The sequence below is a fragment of the Stenella coeruleoalba genome, assembly GCF_951394435.1.
Source record: "Stenella coeruleoalba genome assembly, chromosome: 12".
NCBI lineage: Eukaryota > Metazoa > Chordata > Mammalia > Artiodactyla > Delphinidae > Stenella > Stenella coeruleoalba.
In genome coordinates, this window is record NC_137158.1 from 83035474 (window position 1) to 83059224 (window position 23751).

The 23751-nt window shown below is 43.6% G+C and overlaps 1 protein-coding gene across 3 annotated transcripts in view; it reads right to left on the bottom strand.

The window, feature by feature from the left end:
* PLG (plasminogen) overlaps positions 1-23751 on the bottom strand; it is a gene marked incomplete at both ends in the record, with an annotated part of 44421 nt that overhangs the window by 6318 nt on the left and 14352 nt on the right. The window contains 10 exons of one of the 3 annotated variants that reach the window (XM_079939967.1): positions 66-206; positions 698-778; positions 2517-2637; positions 6575-6665; positions 8145-8293; positions 9926-10107; positions 16944-17103; positions 20566-20711; positions 21385-21547; positions 22948-23066. In XM_079939967.1, the coding sequence (XP_079796093.1) occupies positions 66-206; positions 698-778; positions 2517-2637; positions 6575-6665; positions 8145-8293; positions 9926-10107; positions 16944-17103; positions 20566-20711; positions 21385-21547; positions 22948-23066 (1353 nt within the window). Of the gene's footprint in view, positions 1-65; positions 207-697; positions 779-2516; positions 2638-6571; positions 6666-8144; positions 8294-9925; positions 10108-16943; positions 17104-20565; positions 20712-21384; positions 21548-22947; positions 23067-23751 lie in introns of all 3 variants that reach the window. The other 2 variants (XM_079939968.1, XM_079939966.1) reach the window with 2 other exon arrangements.

Consider the following 23751-nt stretch of genomic DNA (forward strand, 5'->3'; position numbering starts at 1 on the left):
ATAAACCCAGCGATGAGCAGATGTTCTCACTGCTCACAGGGTGAGAGTCACGGGCGAGCCAGTACCTGCTCAGCTTGAGCAAGGCCACGTCGGCCCGAGTGGGCTCCGGGAACAGCTTGGCCACTTGTATTTCCTGGACACTGTCTTCAACGGCGGTCTCTTGGTGTGCGCCCAGGATGACCTTGTATGATGCCGGCCCTGAGTAGCTAGAGAAGACAGCAACGTTAGGAACAAAATCTGGGCCAGCCCTTCATCGGGTGCCCTTCTGAGCCACAGCACTGCGTCTTCTCCCCACTGGGCTACCTACCATCAGAGACCTCCGAGTGGCAAGAAACAAGTTCACGGTTTACCTGAACCTGGCTGTTAAGGAATGTTCTCGGGGCTGCTTTCGGCCTGACCACAGAGGAAGAATGACACCAACACTGAAGTTGGCGCAGGGCAGATAGGGGTCTGTCTGCTTCGTTTCTCTCTAGAAACACCTCCTCCTCTCTCGTCCAATGGCCCTGGCAATTCTGCCTCAGGCCCTTCTCATCCACTCCCTGGTCCCCAGTGTCACTGCCATGAAAGGAAGGAGGGAAGGAAGGGGAGGGGACAGGGAAGGGGAGAGGGGAGGAGAAAAGGTGAAGGAAAGGAGAGAGGGGGAGGCGGAAGTCTTTAAGACGAGTGAGTCTTTGTGTCAGGGGTCCCCTAAACATACCTGTCCAGGCAGTGGGCAGCAGTCAACACCCACTCTGGGGATATTAAAGTGCCTCCACAGAAGTGTCTTCTAGGAGGAAATCTAGAAGGAAAACGCGCCAGGATTTTAGTTCAAACCTGATGATTTATTCCTCAGAAAGCCCGGAAGTGGTGCTCACTCTGTTGTGATATCGCTGACGTTCCCAAAGGACAAGGTGACCAGCCCGTCATCTGGATGGTGGGAGCTTTGAGCTGTGCTCCTGTGGTGGGTTCTCAGGAGGTCACTACACCACTCTGGAAGGTGGCTGGCGCGCAGGCGAGGCCCAGCAAAGCCACGCGACTCCAACAGGGGGTCCACGCCCATGGCTTTGACCCTTTGACCCTGGACTCCAGCTCCCTGTCCCTTCTTTTTCACAAGATCTATGCAAGACCCGATGAGTCATTCTTCAGGGAACTAAATGGGATCCTGAGTAGCCGTGATTCACGGGCATCTGCTAATCTTACCTGAGAAAGTTCGCTCTGGGGGGAACGTCCCCTAAATCATTTACTTTGTAGGACTGCTTAGGCACGGGGTTGCTCATAAAATTTGTGTGAGCCGCTCCGAAGCCCATCATAATGAAAGGGACACAAATAGTAAGTGAATGACCAGCAAGGCGATTATCAATCTGGAAATAGACCACAGCACATCTTGGGAAAGAGGGAATATGAGATACGTGAAAGGTGAAGGCTCTGTATCTCTAGCAGTTACTAAATGATAAGACAAATAAAAGAAAAGCCAACTCAACCAGGGAATGAAATAGACTGTTTTCATTCATCGATAGCATCTCACAAGCGGAAGGAAGGAAGACCACTGAGCACAGCGATTGGGCACATGCGCTCTGGTGCAACATCAAAAGCAGATCAGCCTGTTTCCCGTGTGTGCTTCGAATGAGACCAAATGGGCTTATTAAAGGCGAGCGCCACTGAAAGATAACCTGAACCTTCTGGGTCATGTAGGATGGGGACTGATCACTCTTAAATTACGGCGATCCTGAGCTACCCTTCACTGAACAAGGTGCGTTTTGCAAATAGGTGAGCACCCTTTGATTAAATTCAGTAGTTCACAAAACTGTGGAAGGAAGGAAAGAAAGAAAGAAAAGAAAAGAGAGACTCTGTATCTGTGATATATTATAGATAATTTAATCTTTACCCTCCCCCTCCAGGTGTCCCATTTCTAAAAATATCCCTTTCTCTTCATTTGACAAAGTAACAGTGGGTATCTATCTAAACCCTCAAGGCATCTTCCATACTTTTCCAGCAATATTGGAACTTAGTGTAAATTGCTACATTTATCAATTTTGATGATAGCTGCCCAGATCAAAAAAAAAAAAGGTTCTAATTCTGACTGTTTTCAAACTGAAGAACATAGAAAAGAATATAACAAAAAAAGAAGCAGACTCACAGATATAGAGAACACACTAGTGGTTACCAGTGGGGAGAGGGAAGGGAGGAGGGGCTATATAGGGAGGGGGAGTGAGAGGTTCAAACTGTTAGGTATAAAATAAGCTACAAGAATATATCGTACTACACGGGGAATATAACCAATATTTTATAGTAACTATAAATGGAGTATAACCTTTAAAAATGGTGAATCACTATATTGTACAACTGTAACATATTGTACAGCGTCTATACCTCAACTAAAAAACATAGAAAATATTTTTTATAGTTTTCCTTACCCCTTTGCAGAACTTAGAGGCAGGTACTGATACTGAGGGTATGTGGATTTAGTGTGAATGTAGAAAGGTTTTGCAAGGAGTACACAGGAGGATGGAATACACTGTTTCTGGAAATGGTGTTACCTTTTTCGAAGGCTGACTTGCCAGGGCCAGGAGTGCGGGGTGGACACGCACCCACCTACAACCCTTCCGGGACACTTCTTCGGCTCTATCTGGGGCTTTCCACAATCAAATGAAGAGGAAGCTGTGGCACAAAGTGGGAAAAATTTGCATTTGAAGACGTGAGAGAGCAACTCATGATAAATTCATGGCTCATGGCTGAAGCACTGAATTTTTGACATCCCAAAGCCCAAACTAAATAGTAAAATCATAAACAACTTTTGGAATATTTTTTCTAAGTTTCAAGAGTGGTAGGGGACAACAGCATTTCCTTCTCCTTTCAAGAAAATACAAGTACTTTTTTTTTTTTTTACTGCTTTCTTAAGGAAGTGATTAAATAAATTTGGAAGAGTTAGGCATTAGAATGAGAGCTTTTTGGAGAGGAGCTTGACTGACACAAATTGTTATTCTGACTTGATGTGAATATCTAGAGAGTGAACCATCGTCACCATCATCATCTGAACCATGTAAAGTTTACTGAAAACCATAACTGTCATCCCCATTGAAAGGCACTAAGAGTATTTTTAAAATGTGAATCTCTGTGTGTGCACGTATGTGTGCGTGTGTTTGTGTGTGCACGCATGTGTGCGTGTCTGTGTGTGTAGCAAGGACAACAGTCCTAAACTGAAATAATGGCTTCTCTCAGCCAGTTTCAGGATGACTCTTCCAGGGAGCCTCCCAAGACTAACCCAATGCCATGGGGATGACTTCCGTTCGCTTGCCTTCCTCTCTATTCACTCTCCCACCTGCTTTCTCTCTCCACCTGGCTTGCAGGGTTCCTGGAGATTAGGGTTAATGCTCCATCTCTGGTTGGTGCCACTTACTAATGTCTAGAACAGTTCAGGGGCTACACAAGGTATTCAAAAAGGGCTTCTCCACTGTCTGGAGTCCTTTAAGATCTTCAAAAACAGAAGCATAAATCATCTTGATAATGACATTACAAGGAGAAATTTTTTGCTCTTAATCAACCAAGAGATTCTATCCTCTAGTGAATCTGGAATCTGAATTTTCCAAATACCTTTCCAATTGTCTTGGCCTATTCTGAGAATCTATATACAGAAGTTTTTTTTTTTTTTTAAAGAAGCATGCAATATAATGAAATCCTACTCTCTAACACTGACCTTAATTTCTCTTACTGTGTCTTACACAGAATAGACTTACAGAAATGGACTAAGAAAAGAATAACTACAGATATTATGGTACCCCGGTCTTAGTATTCAAAACAAAACTGAAGTTCTATTTATTTTTAATTACTTACTATTTGTACTGTTAGTGTTGGTGGAATTGAAATGAGTTGTTAAAACCAATTAACAAAAATTTACAATTTAAAATAAATGAATATAAATAAATAAAATTATGTTTAAAATGGGCATCTTTCAATTTTTATTTTATTTTATTTTATTTTATTTTTTTATTTTATTTTGTGATACACGGGCCTCTCACTGTTGTGGCCTCTCCCGTTGCGGAACACAGGCTCCGGACGCACAGGCTCAGTGGCCATGGCTCACGGGCCCAGCCGCTCCGCGGCACGTGGGACCTTCCCGCACCGGGGCACGAACCCGTGTCCCCTGCATCGGCAGGTGGACTCTCAGCCACTGCGCCACCAGGGAAGCCCACATCTTTCAATTTTTGAGGTTAATATTAAAGAGAAAAACAATACAATCCCTTGATAAAATTGAGAAGCAGAATACTGGGCTGAATAGAATATAGTTCTGATTTCAAATTGTTTGACTTATGCTCTTACTTATGTGCAGTTTGCATGGCGCCATTGTTTTCATAACACGGAATATTTACACACATTTTTCAGGTGAGTTGCTTAAAGAAGCTTACGTGTAGCCTAAAGAGTTAATCAGTGTTACTTTTTCATTTTAAAGGTGTTTTCCATGTGAATTACAGACAATGTAAAGTTTGGAAATTTTAAGGAAAATTGCTATTAGGAAATTTCTCACTTACATAAAGGAAATCCAAAATCTCCCAGGAATAAGCAATAAAAATCTTTTTTTAAAAAACAGAGAAAATGAAAATGACCTAAAAAAACAAAGTCATACTTCAAAGAGATTTCATATTCTGTAAAATCTGAATAAACTTATCGAAAGCCATCCAAGCACACACACAGGAAGTACCCTTAACCTGGGATAGCCACCCTTTTAAGCACCGATCTGACATGGTGGAGGAACTGTGATTTGAGATTTCGTTCATTTATTTGAATACGTATTTGCTGAATTTACTCATTCAGCAAATATGTATTCAAATATGTATACGTAGTGCCTGGCATGTACTAGGCATTGCTCTAAGCACTAGAAAGAAGGAAACAGCTGAGGTTTGTAATCTTTACCTTCTGATGGTGGGTACGTAAAACGATGTTGCACTGGAAGATTCAACAGAGGCCCCAAGGATGCCCGGGGATGTGTAAGGTAAACCTCCATCTGCAGACTTCAAGGCAAATAGCCTCTTCTACAATGCTGGTACTCTTACCCAAGTCAAGGATGGAAAAGAATCAGGTTCTTAAGATGGAAGAAAGAAGAAAGGATGGAGAGAGGGCTGTTCCAGCAGACTGTGAGGTCCCCGCTTCCTCATGATGTGGGCACGTTATCAGACCACGTGGTCTGATCTTGAGACATATTTCCTGAGGAAGGATACCCAGGCCTGCCTCACACCTGAGAAGCTGATAGCGTCTGGTGGTGACTGAGGGCTGCACCTGGGACGTTACTGTACTTCCCTTCAGGGGGAATCAGAGGTGCATGAATCCCAGGCACAGCTGTGGAGGCCGGGGCGGGACTGTCAAGCTATACAAGTTAAAGGCAATCGTGCCACGTAGGCAGCCTGTCCAGGATAGCGAGGCCACGCGGTAAGAGGCAGTGGGGTACCAGAAAGCTGCAGGGTGGCAGGGAGAAGTGGAAAGGGAGGCGCTAACCCCACCAGGGGCTCTCAGATGGAGGGCCACCGAGAGAGCTTGTGCACAGCAAACACACACTGGAGAACGAGGCAGCTATAAATTCCCCAAGTCCAGAGAGCACAAGGACAGCAACCAAGTAGAATCTTTCCTGTCACCCTGACCTCTCCCTCCTCCCCCTGCTCTACCCAGCAGTGGCCCCAAATCAAAGCCCGACAGTGTGGCTCCGGAGCTCTCAACCCCTTCCCCAAACTGCCTCCCAAACCATCTCCGGACGTGGACTTAGGTGGCTTCTCTGCTCCAGCCTGTCCCCGCACGTGGCAGACACAAGCAGATGCAATCACACGGTGCAAAGGAGAAGTCCAGACTGATTAGCGGGAACCAGGACAGATGGTGTTTGCAAAGATGGGTCAGCGGAAAGTAAGGTAGGGTCCAAATCAAAGTGGTTTACATTGTTCTCCAGACCTATCTATGGATTTGTTACCCCAGACTTTTCAGAACTAACGTCAACTCCCCTTTCCCTGATCCAAGCTTCTCACTCCCTAGAAAAGTCTCAGAGAAATGAGGAAAGAACCCAGCAAGCTTCCTCTACGTTGTCTGACTAATGCGTGGCTAGTGCATAGTCATCTTAGGATAAAGAAAGCTGGGGCTTTGTAAAGAGCTGTGTTACTTTTCATTGAATTCTTAGGATGACAGTTTATAGGTTTACAATGTATGTTGTATGTTTAGCAGTTTCCTGCTGTTTGTACTTTCTTTCTTCTCAGCTGCTGAAAGAGAGAGTTTCCTATCTGGGTGACTCTAAGTTTGTGTTTCATGCCTCCCACCCCAGACACTGGAGAGTTCAGTGGAACTGTCTGGAGGCTGATTAGATCCCCTCTGAAGTTGCTCTTTTGGAGAATTTTGCATTTATTTTGTTTACGGAGTCAGAGGAGGGGGCGGTGCCTAACAAAGGGGGCCACGAGTAGGACAGATTCAAGAGGCCCAGGATGAAAAGAGGGCTCCCAAGGAGAGGGGACCCTCTCTTGCCCAGAAGCGCTCAGCCCAAACTCTTGTCTTGCAGATCTAAGACCAGGTGATGCTGCATTTATTTAGAAGTCATTTCCTTCCAAAAAAGAAAGAAGCTTACCACAGTGAGGGACATCACAGTAGTCAAAAAGTTTTCTTGGGTTTGTCGTGTAGCACCAGGGACCATTGACATCACCATCAGGGTTGCGGCAGTACTGGAAAAAGAGGCTGGCATATAGGGGGTGGCGCACACCGGGGCGGGAGAGGGCAGAGAATGTCACGTGAGGCTGGCATATAGGGGGTGGTGCACACCGCGGCAGGAGAGGGCAGAGAATGTCACGTGAGGCTGGCATATAGGGGGTGGCACACACCGGGGCGGGAGAGGGCAGAGAGTGTCACATGAGGCTGACATATAGAGAGTGGTGCACACCGGGGCAGGAGAGGGCAGAGAATGTCACGTGAGGCTGGCATATAGGGGGTGGCACACACCGGGGCGGGAGAGGGCAGAGAGTGTCACATGAGGCTGGCATATAGAGAGTGGTGCACACCGGGGCAGGAGAGGGCAGAGAATGTCACGTGAGGCTGGCATATAGAGAGTGGTGCACACCGGGGCAGGAGAGGGCAGAGAATGTCACGTAAGGCTGGCATATGGGGGTGGCACACACCGGGGCGGGAGAGGGCAGAGAATGTCACATGAGGCTGGCATATAGGGGGTGGCGCACACCAGGGCGGGAGAGGGCAGAGAGTGTCACATGAGGCTGGCATATAGAGAGTGGTGCACACCGGGGCAGGAGAGGGCAGAGAATGTCACGTGAGGCTGGCATATAGGGGGTGGCGCACACCCGGGTGGGAGAGGGCAGAGAATGTCACATGAGGCGCAGACACTGGTTTCACTGCTGTCCTGAGAAGATGAAGGGTTAGTGCTCCTTTCGGGGGGAGGCAGGCAAAGCTACCATTTCAGGATGCGTGTCAAGCCTCTGACTCACAGAATGCCATCCGTCACTTCTCCTCGTTCAAAAGGAGCTCCAGCCTTGAGGCCACTCCCCTGGGGAAGGGGTGAAGACCCTGAGGCGTCTTGAGGTAGAGACTGTATAAAGGGGCCTCCCCGCTCAGCAGCCTGTGTCCGTGGGGACCGTAGGGACCCGACAGTAGGGGACTGTAGACGTGGATGACTCGTCCTGTACCTTGTTCATGTCAATCTTCTGCTTGATGGTGCCTGTTTGCTGTGGCTTCAGAATTGCTTATTCCCCTGGCCTGGGCACCCTCTGTGGGTCAGCTGTGGAAAGACTGTGTCTTCCTTTTCCTTCCCTCTACACACCTATACCCCAGAGGAAACCACCCCAGAGAATGTGTGGGACTGGGGGAAATCCTAGTGGAGTCCTAATTATGCATCCAGTTTTTTTCTAGAAAAATCCAACTACAATGTCATGAAGGTCATCTTTGATCACTGGAAACCATAAACCAGTAACAAGCAGACAGGAAATGTCACACATGGAAGTGATAAAAGCAGGGAGGTTGGCTTGCCCGTGCTAACCCTCCCTCCCACGCGGAGGCTGGTTAGATCCTACGCTTGGTCCCCTGAAATCTCTCGCACTGAACCTGTGTCAGGCTGACTTTCTGTAACAGAGAGTCAATTCAGTCTGCAAAGACTCGTCAACAAAAGGCAAACTCGAGTCCAAATCGAAGCGGCTTACATTTTTTTCCAAACCTGCCCGTGGGTTTGTCTCTGGAGTGAAAATGTTGTGTTTGTGGGGCTCCTGGGCAGCCCACTCCTGGCAGGGGACACCGGCCACCGTGGTCGCCTTCTTGCCCCGGTATCCTTTACCAGTGCCGAACATGCAGTCTGTAGGGGAGAGAGAATGGTGGTCTCCTGTCATTACACAGAGCCGGGTGACAAGGAACAAACGCAGCAGTGCTAGGTTTCTCTCAGGACAGACTGTGGTCACATCCTTCAGAACACAGGAGTGCCGAAGACTTCAGTGAGCTCTGCGGAATTTGACAAGTTACCAGAAACGCTACTGGCTCAGAAATAGTCACAAGCCGAGATGTTAGAATGGGAAGTTTGGCCAGGACACTAAGACAATCAATTTTATAACAAGCTGAGTGGTAACACAGATGCCACCGTGAACTGTTAGATGATTCTTGAACACCTCAACAAGGATGGAGAGAAACAGTGCGGATTGAAAAGGATTTTATAAAAAATATTATTTTGGCCAGAGCTGTGCTGTGAGTTCCCACCTTCTGGGATGAAAGAGGTAATAAGGAGATGACTAGAGGCCCCTTCCCCAAACTCATCCCTCACCTCAAGCCTTGTGGTTGGGGGATTCGGCAGAACCCCTCAGAGAAATTGATGTGTGTTACATATGGGGACCCAGTGCCCAGTGCTCTGATGGCCACTTGGAAAATCCACAAAGCAAAAGCTGGGCCAGCTGGCTTCCCAGTCAAGGAGCAGGGCTGGGCTAGGCAGCCTCCAGTGTTTTCCAGGGCCAGGGTGTGTGAGTCATTGCACCAAGTCATGCACCAAGTGTGGGGCATCACGTGAGGCCATGCGAGGTCTTATCAGGGGGGATCCCCAGCTGGAGCACGGCACTCAGAGTCTCACCAAGAAAGAGTGGGGAGAGATGAGCTGGCCCTGTGTGTACAGCAGCTGTACAGGTGTACAGGTGTACAGTAGGGAGCAGTAGGTGAGGTTTCTCCAGCATCCTGGAGGAGGCAAGTCCACCTCCAGAAGGAGAGGGGGTCTCAACTTGAAACCAAGTTCTCATTTAATCATTTCTGTCTGATTTTGGATTATCTGAAAGTGGTCAGACAAGCCATGGGACCCCTGAGTTTTCATTCCGGGGCAGGGGGAGAATCAGCCCCCTCTGTTTCCTTACCCTGCAGGGGTACAGAGCACTTCCTGCCACCTGACAACCACAGGACCAGGGGCTAAGCACTTAGAGCGACACGCGGGCGAAGGGCCAGGGAAACAGAGAGGACTGTGATATTTTCACGTCTCCCACCTCAGATGACAACGACATTCTTATGCTCAGGCCCCGAAACCCTTGGAGCTACATGTCCGCTTCGCCAGGTGTTTGTTGGAGATGATCTTTGACGGTCCTCCTAGCCCTCCTAACTCTGTACATTCAAAACCAAATCAGCCATTTCTATCCCTCCATGCAAAAGGCAGAGACTTGCTTTTCTAGAATGTCCCATCTCGGCCACCATCATCAACCTGTCAGTCCACCCAGGCTCAAAATTGTATCCATCCCTCACAACCAACTAGTTCTCAAATCCTAAAGAAACGCCCTACCCCATCATGCCAGCAAGAGCAGCTCTGGCTCCCCCAGGTGATACACTGAGGCTTCCTTCCATATCGCAGACTCAGCCAGCGCTCCAGCTCCCTGTAACAACGACGCCTCTGCAGCCCAAAGATTTTCCATCTCTTATCATCCCGATACCCAACCATATAGATGTCTGGCCACAGACTTCTTACCTGCTTCAGAAGGATCCTGTGTACTTGGAGCCTGGGGAGCAGTTGGAGATTCTGTGACCTGCTCTTGTGTTCCTGAGCATTTCTTCAGGTTACAGAACTCCCATCTGACGCTCGGATCAGTGGTATAACACCAAGGGCTTTTATCAGCATCTGGATTTCTGCAGTAGTTCATGGTCAAGCCACTGTAAATTCCACAACAGTATAGGTCATGAGAGGTGAGCGAATCTTCAGGGGCACCCCAGCACCCTCTGAATTTTGTTACAGCAAAGTGACTGATATATTTCCTTTAAGATACCAAAGGTACCAATTATTATTATGATGTCACAAGCACAGATGGTCCTCAACTTCTTACAAAGTGGGTAAGTTTTTAAAAATAGGTTATAGTTTTTATTTTAAAAAAATCAAGGGACTTCCCTGGTGGTGCAGCGGTTAAGAATCCGCCTGCCAATGCAGGGGACACGGGTTCGAGCCCTGGTCCGGGAAGATCCCACATGCCGTGGAGCAACTAAGCCCATGCGCCACAACTACTGAGCCTGTGCTCTAGAGCCTGTGAGCCACAACTACTGAGCCCACGAGCCACAACTTCTGAGCCCACACACCACAACTACTGAAGCCCACACGCCTAGAGCCCGTGCTCTGCAACAAGAGAAGCCACCGCAGTGAGAAGTCCGCGCACCGCAAGGAACAGTAGCCCCTGCTCGATGCACTAGAGAAAGCCCGCCCGCAGCAGTGAAGAACCAATGCAGCCAAAAATAAATAAATTTGTTTAAAAAGAAATCAAAAGTAATATATGCTCCATATAAAAACAGATCATATATAAATTTATAAGAGAAAGTATCAGAATATCTTCCTTTCCCTGGGAATGTCAAATACATTCCCCAGGGATAACCAGGATGGATTTTGAAGCATGTATTTTAGAGGTTTTTAAAGGCACATACAAATATATCTATATCTCTGGCTTTCTCTCTCTATGTGAGTACATAGGGCTACGTAAGTTGGAACCAAAACATATTTATCCAAGGCAGAAAAGACATACAAGATGGTACTGATAGTCCCAGGCCCGCTCTCTTATTCTATTTACGCATACTGTATTTTACGATGTAACAAAAACTCATGACAGTAATATTACTGTAAATATCATAGGTAGATCAAGTGGGTTTGGGGATTGGAAGGCTTGTGGAAGCCTTCCTGGAAAACTAGCTCCCAGGCAGGATGAGGTTTCCAGAGGATGCATTCTGGGGCATACGGGGAGGAACCCCAGACCCCTCTAGCTGGAGCCACTCGGGGACTGAGGGGAGGGGGCGTGACTAAAGGACAGTGGGATCAAAGGGATGAAGGGAGACGTCTGGATAGACCACAGGGTCTGTGGGAGCTGAATCAGAAACAATTGGATAAGGACAGAGCAGACGAGCAGCCTGGGGCTCACTGGGCAACTTGGATCCCCAGGGCCAGAACTTCGCCCCAGCCTCTCAGAAGCCTCAGCCTTGGACACCCCTTTGCAGCTTAGACCCATGGCCTGAGGCTCGTGAGATAGTTTGAAACGTATTATGGGAATCCAGCAACTCTGTGTCTGTGGGTACTATAGACAAGTGACAGTCTCAAGCCCAGGCCCACAAATTGAGGAAGCCCGTTAGCAGGTTTCTGAGCCCTGGATGTGTTAAAATCTTGTCATGTGAAACAGACTCCTGCTCTTTTTTTTTTACATCTTTATTGGAGTATAATTGCTTTACAATGGTGTTAGTTTCTGCTTTATAACAAAGTGAATCAGTTATACATATACATATGCTCCCATATCTCTTCCCTCTTGCGTCTCCCTCCCTCCCACCTTCCCTATCCCACCCCTCCAGGCGGTCACAAAGCACCGAGTCTGTCATACAGAGTGAAGTAAGTCAGAAAGAGAAAGACAAATACCGTATGCTAACACATATATATGGAATTTAAGAAAAAAAAATGTCATGAAGAACCTAGGGGTAAGACAGCAATAAAGACACAGACCTACTAGAGAATGGACTTGAGGATATGGGGAGGCGGAAGGGTGAGCTGTGACAATGCGAGAGAGAGGCATGGACATATATACACTACCAAACGTAAGGTAGATAGCTAGTGGGAAGCAGCCGCATAGCACAGGGAGATCAGCTCGGTGCTTTGTGACTGCCCTTTTTTTTTTTAAGGTAGTTTGACGAGTTTTGATGAACACACATACCTGTATAACCCACACTCCTAGTGCGATAGAGAACATTTCCATCAGCCCCAGAAACCTCCCTTGGGTCACTGCTCAATCAATCTCAGCTGCCCCCCAGACGCAAATACTATTGATTTCTTTCACCATAAATTAGTTTTGCCTTCTCTGGAACTTCATACGAATGGGCTCATACAAGTATGTACCTTTTACGTGGCTTCTCTCCTTAGGATAGTGTTTATAAGCTTTATCCGTGCTCTTTGAGAGTATCAGTAGCTTGTTCCTTTTTATTTCTGAATAGTATTCCATGGTATGAATATCCCACCAATTGTTCATGTTCTTATTGATGGCCACTGAAGTGCTTTCCAGTTTGGGGCAATTTTATGACTGAAGCTGCTAAGAACATCCTGGTAGATCTTTTTGGGGGCTTATGTTTCGTTTCGCTTGGGTGAGTATTCACAAATAGAATCGCAGGTTTGTAGGCAGATGCACGTTTAACTTTATCAGAAAATGTTGGACTGGTGTCCAGAGTGGTCGGTCCATTTTACATCCCTACCAACATGTGTGAGGGCTCAGCTGCTCCGCAGCCTGGGCACACTTCTTATTTTGTGGTTATAATTCTTATTTCTGTAATGGCTAAAATGTTGAACATTTTTTCAGGTGCTTATTGACCATTTGTATATCTTTCCCTGTGGAATGTCTATTAAAGTCTTTTGCCCCTTTTTATTAGGTTGTTTGTCTTCTTACTAGTGGGTGGAAGGGATCTTTACACATTCTAGATACAAGCCGTTTGTCAGATATATGGATTGAGATTATTTTTCTCCCAGTCCCTGACTTGTCTATTTTCTTTCTTTTTTTTTTTTTTTTTTTTTGCGGTACGTGGGCTTCTCACTGTCGTGGCCTCTCCCAATGCGGAGCACAGGCTCCGGACGCACAGGCTCAGCGGCCATGGCTCACGGGCCCAGCCGCTCCGCGGCATGTGGGATCTTCCCGGACCGGGGCACGAACCTGTGTCCCCCGCATCGGCAGGCGGACTCTCAACCACTGCGCCACCAGGGAAGCCCTTGTCTATTTTCTTAACAATGACTTTTGATGAGCAAAGTTTTCATTTTATTAAAGTCCAAATTATAATATTTTATAATGCTTTCTGGATCCTATCCAAAAATGGTCTGCCTTCCCCAAGGCTTGAAAATAATCTCATGTTTTTTTCCAGAAGCTTTAAATTTCAGCTTTAGTTTTAACCTTTACCTTCAGGTCTAAGAGTTTCCTCAAGTGAATTTGACATGGCAGGTGGGAGTCAAGGTTTTGGGTTTTTTTCCTTTATGGACACTCAGTTGTTCCAGAACAATTTGGGGGAAATTTTCCTTTTCCTATTGAATTGCTTCGCCAGGTATATTGAAAATCAACTGACCATACATGTTGCGGGTCTGTTTCCAGACTTTCCCTTTTTCCATTTGTATATCTTTTTGCCAGTATCACTTCCTGGCATTGCCAGTACCACTTCCTGAATTCCTCTGTGATTTCTTTTTTGACTCATGGGTTATTTAGAAATGTGTTCGTTAATTTCCAAATATTTGAGAATTTCCTAAACTTTTCATTGTTTATATCTCATTTAATTCTGTTGGCTCAGAAGACACCTGTATATTATTTTAATCCTTTTAAATTTATTGGGACTTATTTCAAGGCCGAGCATATGATATACCTTGGTGAATGTTCCATGTGCACTTGCATGTGTATTCTAAAGTTGGGCATATGTTGTATTGGTTCATATTTTCCTCCAAAACTTCTGTATCTTCTCTGAATCTTTCATCTACTTGTCCTACTGTATTGTTTTGGGAGAAGTTTTAACTATACAAGAGAGAAGTGAGAAAATCTCCAACTGTAATTGTGGACGCATCTACTTCTCTCTTTAGTTCTGTCAGTTTTTGCTTCATACATCTGAGCCTCTGTTATTAGGGTTAACACATTTAGCATGGTTAACGCTTTTTACTTCAAAAATGGCCTTTTTATCTCTGGTATATTTCTTATCCTAAATTAATCTTGTCTGTCTGATGTTAAAAACCATTCTAGCTTTCTTTTGATTAGTGTTTTGTTTTTACATCTTTATTGGAGTATAATTGCTTTACAATGATATGTTAGTTTCTGCTTTATAACAAAGTGAATCAGTTATACATATACGTATGTTCCCATATCTCTTCCCTCTTGCGTCTCCCTCCCTCCCACCCTCCCTATCCCCCGCCTCTAGGTGGTCACAAAGCACCGAGCTGATCTCCCTGTGCTATGCGGCTGCTTCCCACTAGCTATCTAGTTCACATTTGGTAGTGTATATATGTCCATGCCACTCTCTCACTTTGTCATGTGTTAGCATACGGTATTTGTTTTTCTCTTTCTGACTTACTTCACTCTGTATGACAGACTCTAGCTCCATCCACCTCACTACAAATAACTCAATTTCATTTCTTTTTACGGCTGAGTAATATTCCATTGTATATATGTGACACATCTTCTTTATCCATTCATCCGATGATGGACACTTAGGTTGCTTCTATCTCCTGGCTATTGTAAATAGAGCTGCAATGAACATTTTGGTACATGACTCTTTTTGAATTATGGTTTTCTCAGGGTATATGCCCAGTAGTGGGATTGCTGGGTCGTATGGTAGTGTTTTTATGGTATTAATTTTCCATATTTTGATTTTTAACTTATTTATGTCTTTATATTTAAAGACCATGTATTGTAAAGAGACCATAACTGGGCTTTGGTTTTATTCAACTTGACAATCTCTGCCTTCTAATTGCATTGTTTTATCCTTTTTATATTTAATATACTTATTGATAGGGCTGGGTTTAAGTCTAACATCATTCTATTTATGTTCTGTTTCTACCATGCCTTCTTTACTCTTTTTCTCTCCTTTTCTTCTTCCTTTTGGATTAATTGAATATCCTTATTATTATCTATTCCTCTGAGTTTTCATTTTCAGTGGTTACTCGAGGATTTACAATATCCCTCTCTAACTTACCACATTCAAACGTGTATTAGTATGATACAGCATCATGCATACTGTAAGAAAATTAGAACAGTAATGTCTACTGTAATGTCATGTCACGTCATGTCATGTCATGTCATGTCATTGTAACAGTAATGTCTTCTGTATTGTCTACCTGATGGTAAAGACATCCAGTGAATTTTTCATTTAAGATATATATTTAAATATATATATTTAGTTCTTAAATATATATATATATTTAGTTCTGTCTTTTCCATTTGCCTCTTTTACAGTTTCCTTTCTCTTTAGCTTATCCATTTGATTCTTTCATGTTCTTATTTTTCTTTAAATCCTTAAACACAATTATAATATCTTTCAGAATTTTTTGTCTGCCAATTCCATCATTTCTATCATTTCTGAGTCTGTATTGACTGATTTTTCTACTCATTATGGATCACATTTAAAGATCTTTGCATGTCTAGTAATTTTTAAATTTCTGCCAGACGTTGTAGATACCACATTACTGAGTGGCTTGATTTTGTTATTTTCCTCTCAAGAGTGTTGACTTTTCTTCTGGAAGACAGTTAATTTACTTGGAGATCATTACGTTCATTTTAGGATTGCTTTAAAGCTTTGCTAGGGTGTTTTTCTAGAGTAACCTTTATTCCAGGAATACACTAATCCTACCCCTAAAGTGTGACTTTTCTGGATTCCTTACTGAATGCCCAAGGTGTCCCATGAAGTCTCTCCTCTCTGGCTAGTAAGAATCTCAACTCTGCAAACACAGAATCTCCTAGTGCTGTGTGAGTTCTATAATCTCCGTTTATCTCCCTGTTCCCTGGTAGTTGTTCTTCGTCCCACTAACATTGTGGAATCTCTCCCTGTGCGTTTGCAGTTTTACATTCAGCCAGAGACTTCAGGAGAACTCTATACATATTTCTGGAGCTCTTTCTCTGCACGGATCCTTCCTCATGATTACCCAGCCTACTAAATCCAAGCTGCCTCACTAATCCCCAACTCCAATCTCTGTGTCCTCAGTTTAGCAAGACTGTTGTGGTCTGCTTTGGTTCCACCTCCTTTAACTGCAGTCCAGGAAGTATCTCCAGGAAGAAAACCAGGGTACTGGTAAATTTATTCTAATTTATTTTCTTTTCTGAAAAGTCTGTCCTGTGCTGCCTGTTGTCCATCATGTGAAAACAGTTTTTCCGTATGTTTTACAGCCATTTATCGCAGAAAATCTGGTCTGACCAGACCTAGCTTTCGTCCATCTGTATGTCCATTTTGCCTCTCAGTATCTGTATACTTTCTGACTCTAATCTGCCTTCTTGCTTTTGCTCCTAATGTTCTGGTAACTCGTATCCCTTTAGACCACGAGTGCTCAGGACCCAATGTATCTATACAGGTCAGGTGAAAAATACTTATATTTATCACCCGGTGGTGATAAGTATTTATATTTATTACTCAATGACAAACACAAAACCCCTTCAGGAGTTGGAGGATGAAATGATAAAATTCCATAGTTGAAAGACGACACTGATCTTTAGCAGGTGCTGTGGAATGATGCTATTTCTAAGCTCTTGATCATTTGTTCTTCTCAGCTTTTTACTACTATGACCTCAGCCCCTCTATATCTCCCACCCTGCTTCTGCAAAACTACTCAGGAAAGATAGCCAGCCTCTAGCTTCTCTTCTTTCAGAAATTTTGCTCAAAAGCAAAAGCTGCCTGAGATATTTTGTCTCATAGTCTGGAGCCAAAGGAAATTTGGTCCTAAGACGTTTGTTTAAAGCATGGCCCTTTTAACAGGAATTTAAGTTGGCTGTTGCTCCTCTAATGGTTAAAAATCAAAGACGTACGCATTTGGGTAGTTTCCTGGGGTCTTCTGGTGCCGGTGTGGAAACATTGATGACCAAGATTGACATTTCCTTCCTGTGATAGTAGTGGATGATGTCCCTCGGTAACTCTGCCCATTACCCTGGTAGCAGTCCTGGGCTACAGGAGTTTGTTCAGGTGGTGCTGAAATTGAAATAGAAGAAATCAGTAAATAATGACTAGAACAGAGAAATATGTGAAATAATTTATTAAACAAACAGAATAGTCATCTCTGGGAATTAACGCTCTTCTCTTTTTACATATTGGCAGGCAGATGGACATGCAAAGAAGACAATAGATCCATAACATTCTAAAACTTTAAGGACCTAACTTTTCGGTAAATATTTAATTTAAAACTCAGAAAAAAATAAGCACGGCAGAGTGCTTATAACTGGACATTGCACTTGTGTGCAGGCTCTCTTCTATGGATCTCCATTGGGAGATCATGAGAACAACTGGGCAGGTCTCCAGAAAGAGACACATTCATTGGTGTAGGCTGCCGGTGACGACAGGGTGACAGTGAGGAAGACATGAAAACCTTGTGCATTCCCCAAGACTCTTTGCTTATACAAAGCCAAAACCTCAAGCTGCTGGGGAGTGGGGCAGGAAATGGTCCTGCACCCAGGACCAAGGCAAAGATCCACTGCCTCTCGGGGAGGTGTAGGACGAAAATCTTATTACCCTGGAGGAGGGGCAGAAAATTCTCTTGTGCCAGGATACTTCACCAACACAAAACAGAAGTCTGCTACTCTTCCACCCAAGACTCACCCCACATACAAGTTAGAGTTTAGCTCCATGGGAAGAAGGGGCAAGAATACTGAAAAACGTTACCTTCAAAGCCCAGGTGCACAGAGTCTATCTAAGGCTGAGGGTAAACCAGGAAGATAGAGAACGCCTACCTCCACCAAAATCTTAGCAGTGAGTAACAAGAAACAGTAGTCTATCACAAGGGTCAAGTTAGAAGTGTGGCATGACCCACGTCTGTGGTGCAGGCATGCAGTGATTGCTAACAATTGAGAAGGGATTAGGAATACTGAGAAGACTCTTCAGCACCCCAGACCCTACTCCAAGCACAAAGTGATTGCACCCCATCACTGCAGGGATTTGAAACCTGTGGTTCACTTAAGGTAAAAGCAGCAACAAGGAAACTCAAATTCCTTTTATCTGTTAATTGTATCAATTCAATTATCCACATAACATACTGATAAAAGAAGAAGGGTGCCCATTTCAAAGTGTAAATAATATTTGCTTCAAGAGTTATTGTTCCTCTACATATATATCCAGCATTTGATTAAAAATTACAAGACACACCAAAAAAAAAGGAAAAATTAAGCCACTGTTGAGTGATGAACAATCAACAGTGCCAGACTCAGTGATGACTCAGAGCCAGACAGAGGTGTGGAGACTATCTGATTGAGATTATAAGGTAACTGTGATTAATATGTTGAAGGATCTTGTAGTACCATACTACAATATGCATGGATAGGTGAAGAATTTCAGCAGAGGTGGAAACTCTTTTTTTTAAAAAAAAAAAAGAAGAAGAAAATGCAAACACTAGAAATAAAAACCATGTTATCAGAGATGAAAAATTCCTTCAATGGACTGATCAAGAGATTAAACACAACTGAGGAAAGTATCAGTGAACTTGAAAATAGATTGATAAATATTAAACTGACATACAAAGAGAAAGAGAAAAAAACTGGGGGGGAAAAAAGTAGAACAAGCATATAAGAGGTATGAGGCAATATGAAATGGTCTAATATTTGGGTGATTGAAGTCCCAAACAGGAAAACAGAGAGAGAGAGAGCGAGCGAGCAGGGAAAAGAAATATTTGAGCAGTAATGGCTGAGAATTTTACAAAACTAATGAAAACCAACAATCAGCAAACACCAGAAGCTCAGAGAACTTCAAGCAGGATAAATACCATAAATAAATAAGTAAAAAAACAAACAGACTGACTTAGATACACCGTAATCAACTGCTGAAAACTGAAGATGAGAGAAAGTCTTAAAGGCAACCAGAGAAAAAAGAAATATTAGATACAGAGGAACACAGATAAGATTTCCATCAGAAACTACTCAGAACAGAAGATAATAGAGTAACATCTTTAAAGTGGTAAAAGGGGAAAACAATTGTCCACCCAGAATTCTATACCCAACAAAAATTATTTTTTTAAGTTGAAGGCAATATAAAGACTCTTTCTGACGTACAAATGCTGAAAGACTTCATCATCAACAGACTTGTATTACAAGAAATGGTAAAGGTTAAGTTTTTTACAGGAAGAACACGACATCAGATGGAAACAAAAAGAAACGAAGCACAGCAGAAATGGTAGAAATAAATAAATGAAAGTAAATATAAAAGATTTTTTAAATTTATAATTGCTTTAAAACATGACTGTTCAGGGCAAAAATAGTATCAATTTATTGTGAGATTTCTAACATAATAGAAGTAAACTCTTTGAGAACAATAGCACAATATTTCGGGAGGGAGGAAATAGTACAATGTTGTAAGGTTCTTACATTATACATCAAGTAAAATAATATTATTCATAGGTGGAATATGAGGAGTTAATGATGTATATTGTAAACATTAAAAAATACTAAAATCAGTGGTAATGAGGCAATACAAAATACTCAATTAATGCAAAGGCAGAGAAAGATGAAAAAAGGAACAAAATTCACATAGGACAAGTAGAAATAACTAATTTGATGGTAGATTTAAATCCAACCAGGTTAACAATTACATTAAATGCAAACAGTCTAAACATCTCAATTAAAAGACTGAGGAAAAAAAAAGTTATATCGGGCTTCCCTGGTGGCGCAGTGGTTGAGAGTCCACCTGCCGATTCAGGGGACGCGGGTTCGTGCCCCGGTCCAGGAAGATCCCACATGCCACGGAGCAGCTGGGCCCGTGAGCCATGGCTGCTGAGCCTGCGTGTCTGGAGCCTGTGCTCCGCAACGGGAGAGGCCACAACAGTGAGAGGCCCGCGTGCCGCAAAAAAAAAAAAAAAAAAAAAAGAAAAAAAGATATATCATCCAAATGCTAGTAAAAATAGAGCTCTTATGGCTGTATTCATTTCAGCAAAAGTAGATTTTAGAACAAGGACTATTTCTAGAGATAAGGAGAGATATTACATAATGATAAAGGGGTCATTTCTTCAAAAAGACAACAATCCTAAGTGTGTCAGTGCCTGACAAAGAGCTCCAGAATATATAAAGCAAACACAAAACTGAAACGAACAGCTGAAGCTGGAAACGTCACCATTCATTTCTCAGTAAGCAATAGAACAGGAGACAGAAAAGTAGTAAGGATTCAGAAGAGCTACACAATACTAACCAACTTGACCTAATTGGCTTTTGTAGAACACTCTACCCAACAATAGCAGAAGCCAGATTCTGCATGTGAAACAGTCACCAAGAGGACCTCATTCTGAACCACAAAACAAGCCTCAACACATTGAAAATAAATGAAATCATAAGGCGTGTTCTCTGACCACAACACAATGAAACCGTAAACAGAGCTACTGCGTATTGTGCTACTCCTGGAGTAGAAAAATACAGAGTGCATTGGAGCTCTCAGGAAGCTCTCATTGCCCTTGCTTACCTGGGGCATCCAAACGTTCCGTGGATAATGGAGAGGGCTCACAGGATGGTATCGTGCAGTATTCCCACCTCACTTCACTGTTGGTTGTATAGCACCATGGACGTGTTTCTCCATCAGGGTTACGACAATAGTTTTCTTCCAAATTTCTGAAAAAGAAGCGACTGTGAGTTTGGTTTTCCAAAAAGGCTAAAGATATAACAAAGTGCACACATGCTTGTTAATAGTGATGCTGGCTGTGTATCCAGCTAATTCTCTAGAATTATACAAACTGGATAATGGGTGGGAACTTAAGCAGAGCAGGATTCCAGAGAATTATGGCACAGATGCTTCTCTTGGGTGAATGATTGAGATATATTCCTGGGCTATGTCTAATGGAGCAAAATCGGTCTTTTCCCATGGCTTTGGGCGCTGTGCTCTATGCTGGAAACACAATGGGTATTTTCTACACTGCTTTGCCTCCAAAAGCGTATAGCATGGCCCTGGAATTTAAATGTTCTCAAGCCTTACTGTACGTTTAGTACAAACGTCAAAATGTTGCTGAAACCCACTCCGAGGTTACTGATTTAGTAGATCTACGATAGGGTCCAAGAATTTGCATTTCTAACAAATTTCCTGATAATGCTGCCTGGGAAACCACATTTTGAGAACCAGTGTTCTAGGAGAATCAGCGCTAAATTTCACTTCCCTTGCATGTGACTTGGACAGTTTTCATTCCCAAATGCTGTAAGCCTAGGTTTCTATTGTCACTGACTCCAAAGCAAAGTCAATGGGATTTCACTTTCCATCCAGCTGCCTGGGAAGAGACCGGAGCAGACTTACCTGCAGGGAAAGTTTTCTGGGGTCCTGTTGTGCTTGTGGGGTGTCTGCTCACCCCAGCGTTGACAGGTGTGCCCAGATACGGTGACAGCCACTGTCCCTCTATAGTTTTCGCCTCTTCCCTTCAGACACTGATATGTTGGCCCAGAAGATGGTGGCGGTGTTGCTTAAATGGGAAAAATACATGACAAATGAATGTTTTTTAAGCAAAGGATTCACAGATGGATATTATGGGGGAATGGATGGATGCAGGGAGCGTCAGCCTGTCTTCTTTTCCACTCATCCTCCCAGATATTGGCATGTGAAAATTTTTTATCATTTTTCAGAAGAAGTTGATGTGGTAGAATCGATGTTTCCAAGACCATCTCATGAGGAACTCCTCCAGGGACAAGACCCTTGGAATAGATGCTGCTTTCTATATTCTGTTTTCTCTATATTCTCAGCTCATCACACAAGGTAAGGATCAACATGTGTCACATCCCACCCCAAATCTGCATGTGTACCAACAATCCAACCTCCTTTATGAAAAATAAAGTATTCATTAAGTAAACATAACTGGACCCCCAATATTCCGCAAAGCCAAACAACAGAGTCCGTGGGAAGAAAGAAAATAGTGTCTCCAAGGAAAAGGGTATGCAGTGAGAAGTCAAGAAATTCTTAAGACACACTGCCATATATAAAACAGGTAAATAAAAATTTACTGTATAGCACATGGAACTATATTCAATATCTTGTAATAAACTATAATGGAAAAGAATCGGGTGAAAAAGAATATATATATATATGTATATCTATATATATATCTATATATATATATCTATAACCAAATCACTTTGCTGTACACCCAAAACTAACACAATATTGTAAATCAACTATACTTCAATTAAAAAAAAAAAGTCTCAAGAAAAAAAAGAAGATGACAGAAAGAGAAACTGCTGCTCGTCAGGAAGGAGGGTACCGAGGCACCTCAGCGTCCCGAAGGGTGACCTTCAGAGCGAAGAACAGGAAGCCGGCCCTCACGGCCTGCTAAGTCCTTCTTAACGGTCTCAGGTGCCCTTGTTCAGTGCCTTGCTTCAAATTCTCATAGAAGGAAAATATTATAAAATTGTTTTCTCCAACTCATTCCTGCGAGGTCTACCATTTCATCTTCTCTCCCGACCTCTCTTCTCCTCTTGCTCCCTCCCAAGCTGAACATACTGAAAAGCTGGACATCCAGAGACACCTCTGTGCTTACAATTAAAAAGAACTCTGGTTGATAATGAAATCCATGTACCAGAAGGCATGGGTCTGATTTGCCTTTAGCGCTAGAGAACCATAAGGGTCAGAGATGGCTCCCAAAAGCCTACATTCATCTGTACTCAAAAAAGGCAGAAGTCTATGTTACGGGACCAAAAAAACCCCATAGTAACTAGATACTCTGATCAATTACCTATAGTAACCAACAAATTGTTCTAAAAGAGTAATCACATCCCACGGAATTTATAGGGCAATTTTCAGGCATGGCACTCTTGTTACCAAGAGAGGGACAGGTGAAGATCCCTGAGGACTGGGTATGAGCATACTTACTACATCTCGGGATGTCACAGAATTCCCAGCGTTTGCTGGGATCGGTGGTGAAACACCATGGGCGGGGCTCCCCATCAGGGTTACGACAGTAATTCATCTTCAGATTCTTGTTTGGAAATCTGAACGTGCAAGAAAGATTTTAACAGCACTGAACATTTACGTCCACGGATGAGAATCATTTCAAATGAGCAAATATTGAGCACCTGCTGTGTGCTAGGCACAGCGAGGCAGCCAAGGAGGTGACTGGGTGAAGGTTATCCTCAATGTGACGACAATCTCATAAGAAAGATTAGCCGAGTATTCTAAGGATTGTTTTTCTAACAGTTTACATGTGCAAAAGTCATAGAATGGGATCAACTTTATCATTTTGGCCATCTGTAAAACCGAGGTAAGCCAACTCCAATTATTCAGCTGCAAATAATAGCAATTTTTAAAACACAAAGTACTTACTGGCTAGAGATAGTCATCTAGTAAACAGTACAGCTGAGAAGTTGGTGTCTTCATAGTTTAAGGGAATTGTCCTCCTGATCTACCCAGTTCTGGTCCTGCTAGCCTTCAAGCTTATAGAAACTGAGGCGGATAAGCTATGCTCCCGTGTGCAGGCCAGAGAGTCCCCTCAACCACAGGGACCCAGTGACTGAGGCTGCGAGTTGCACGCCACGCCTCGTGCCCCTCTGGGCTCATTTCACGTCCCTTCCTGAGACCGCAAATGCTTAGTCAGGATGGACAGAGCAACCAGCAGCGGCTTAAGCAATCCTCTTGCAGGATTGCTTTCCTGAAAGTAAATTTACCCAATTCTGAGCC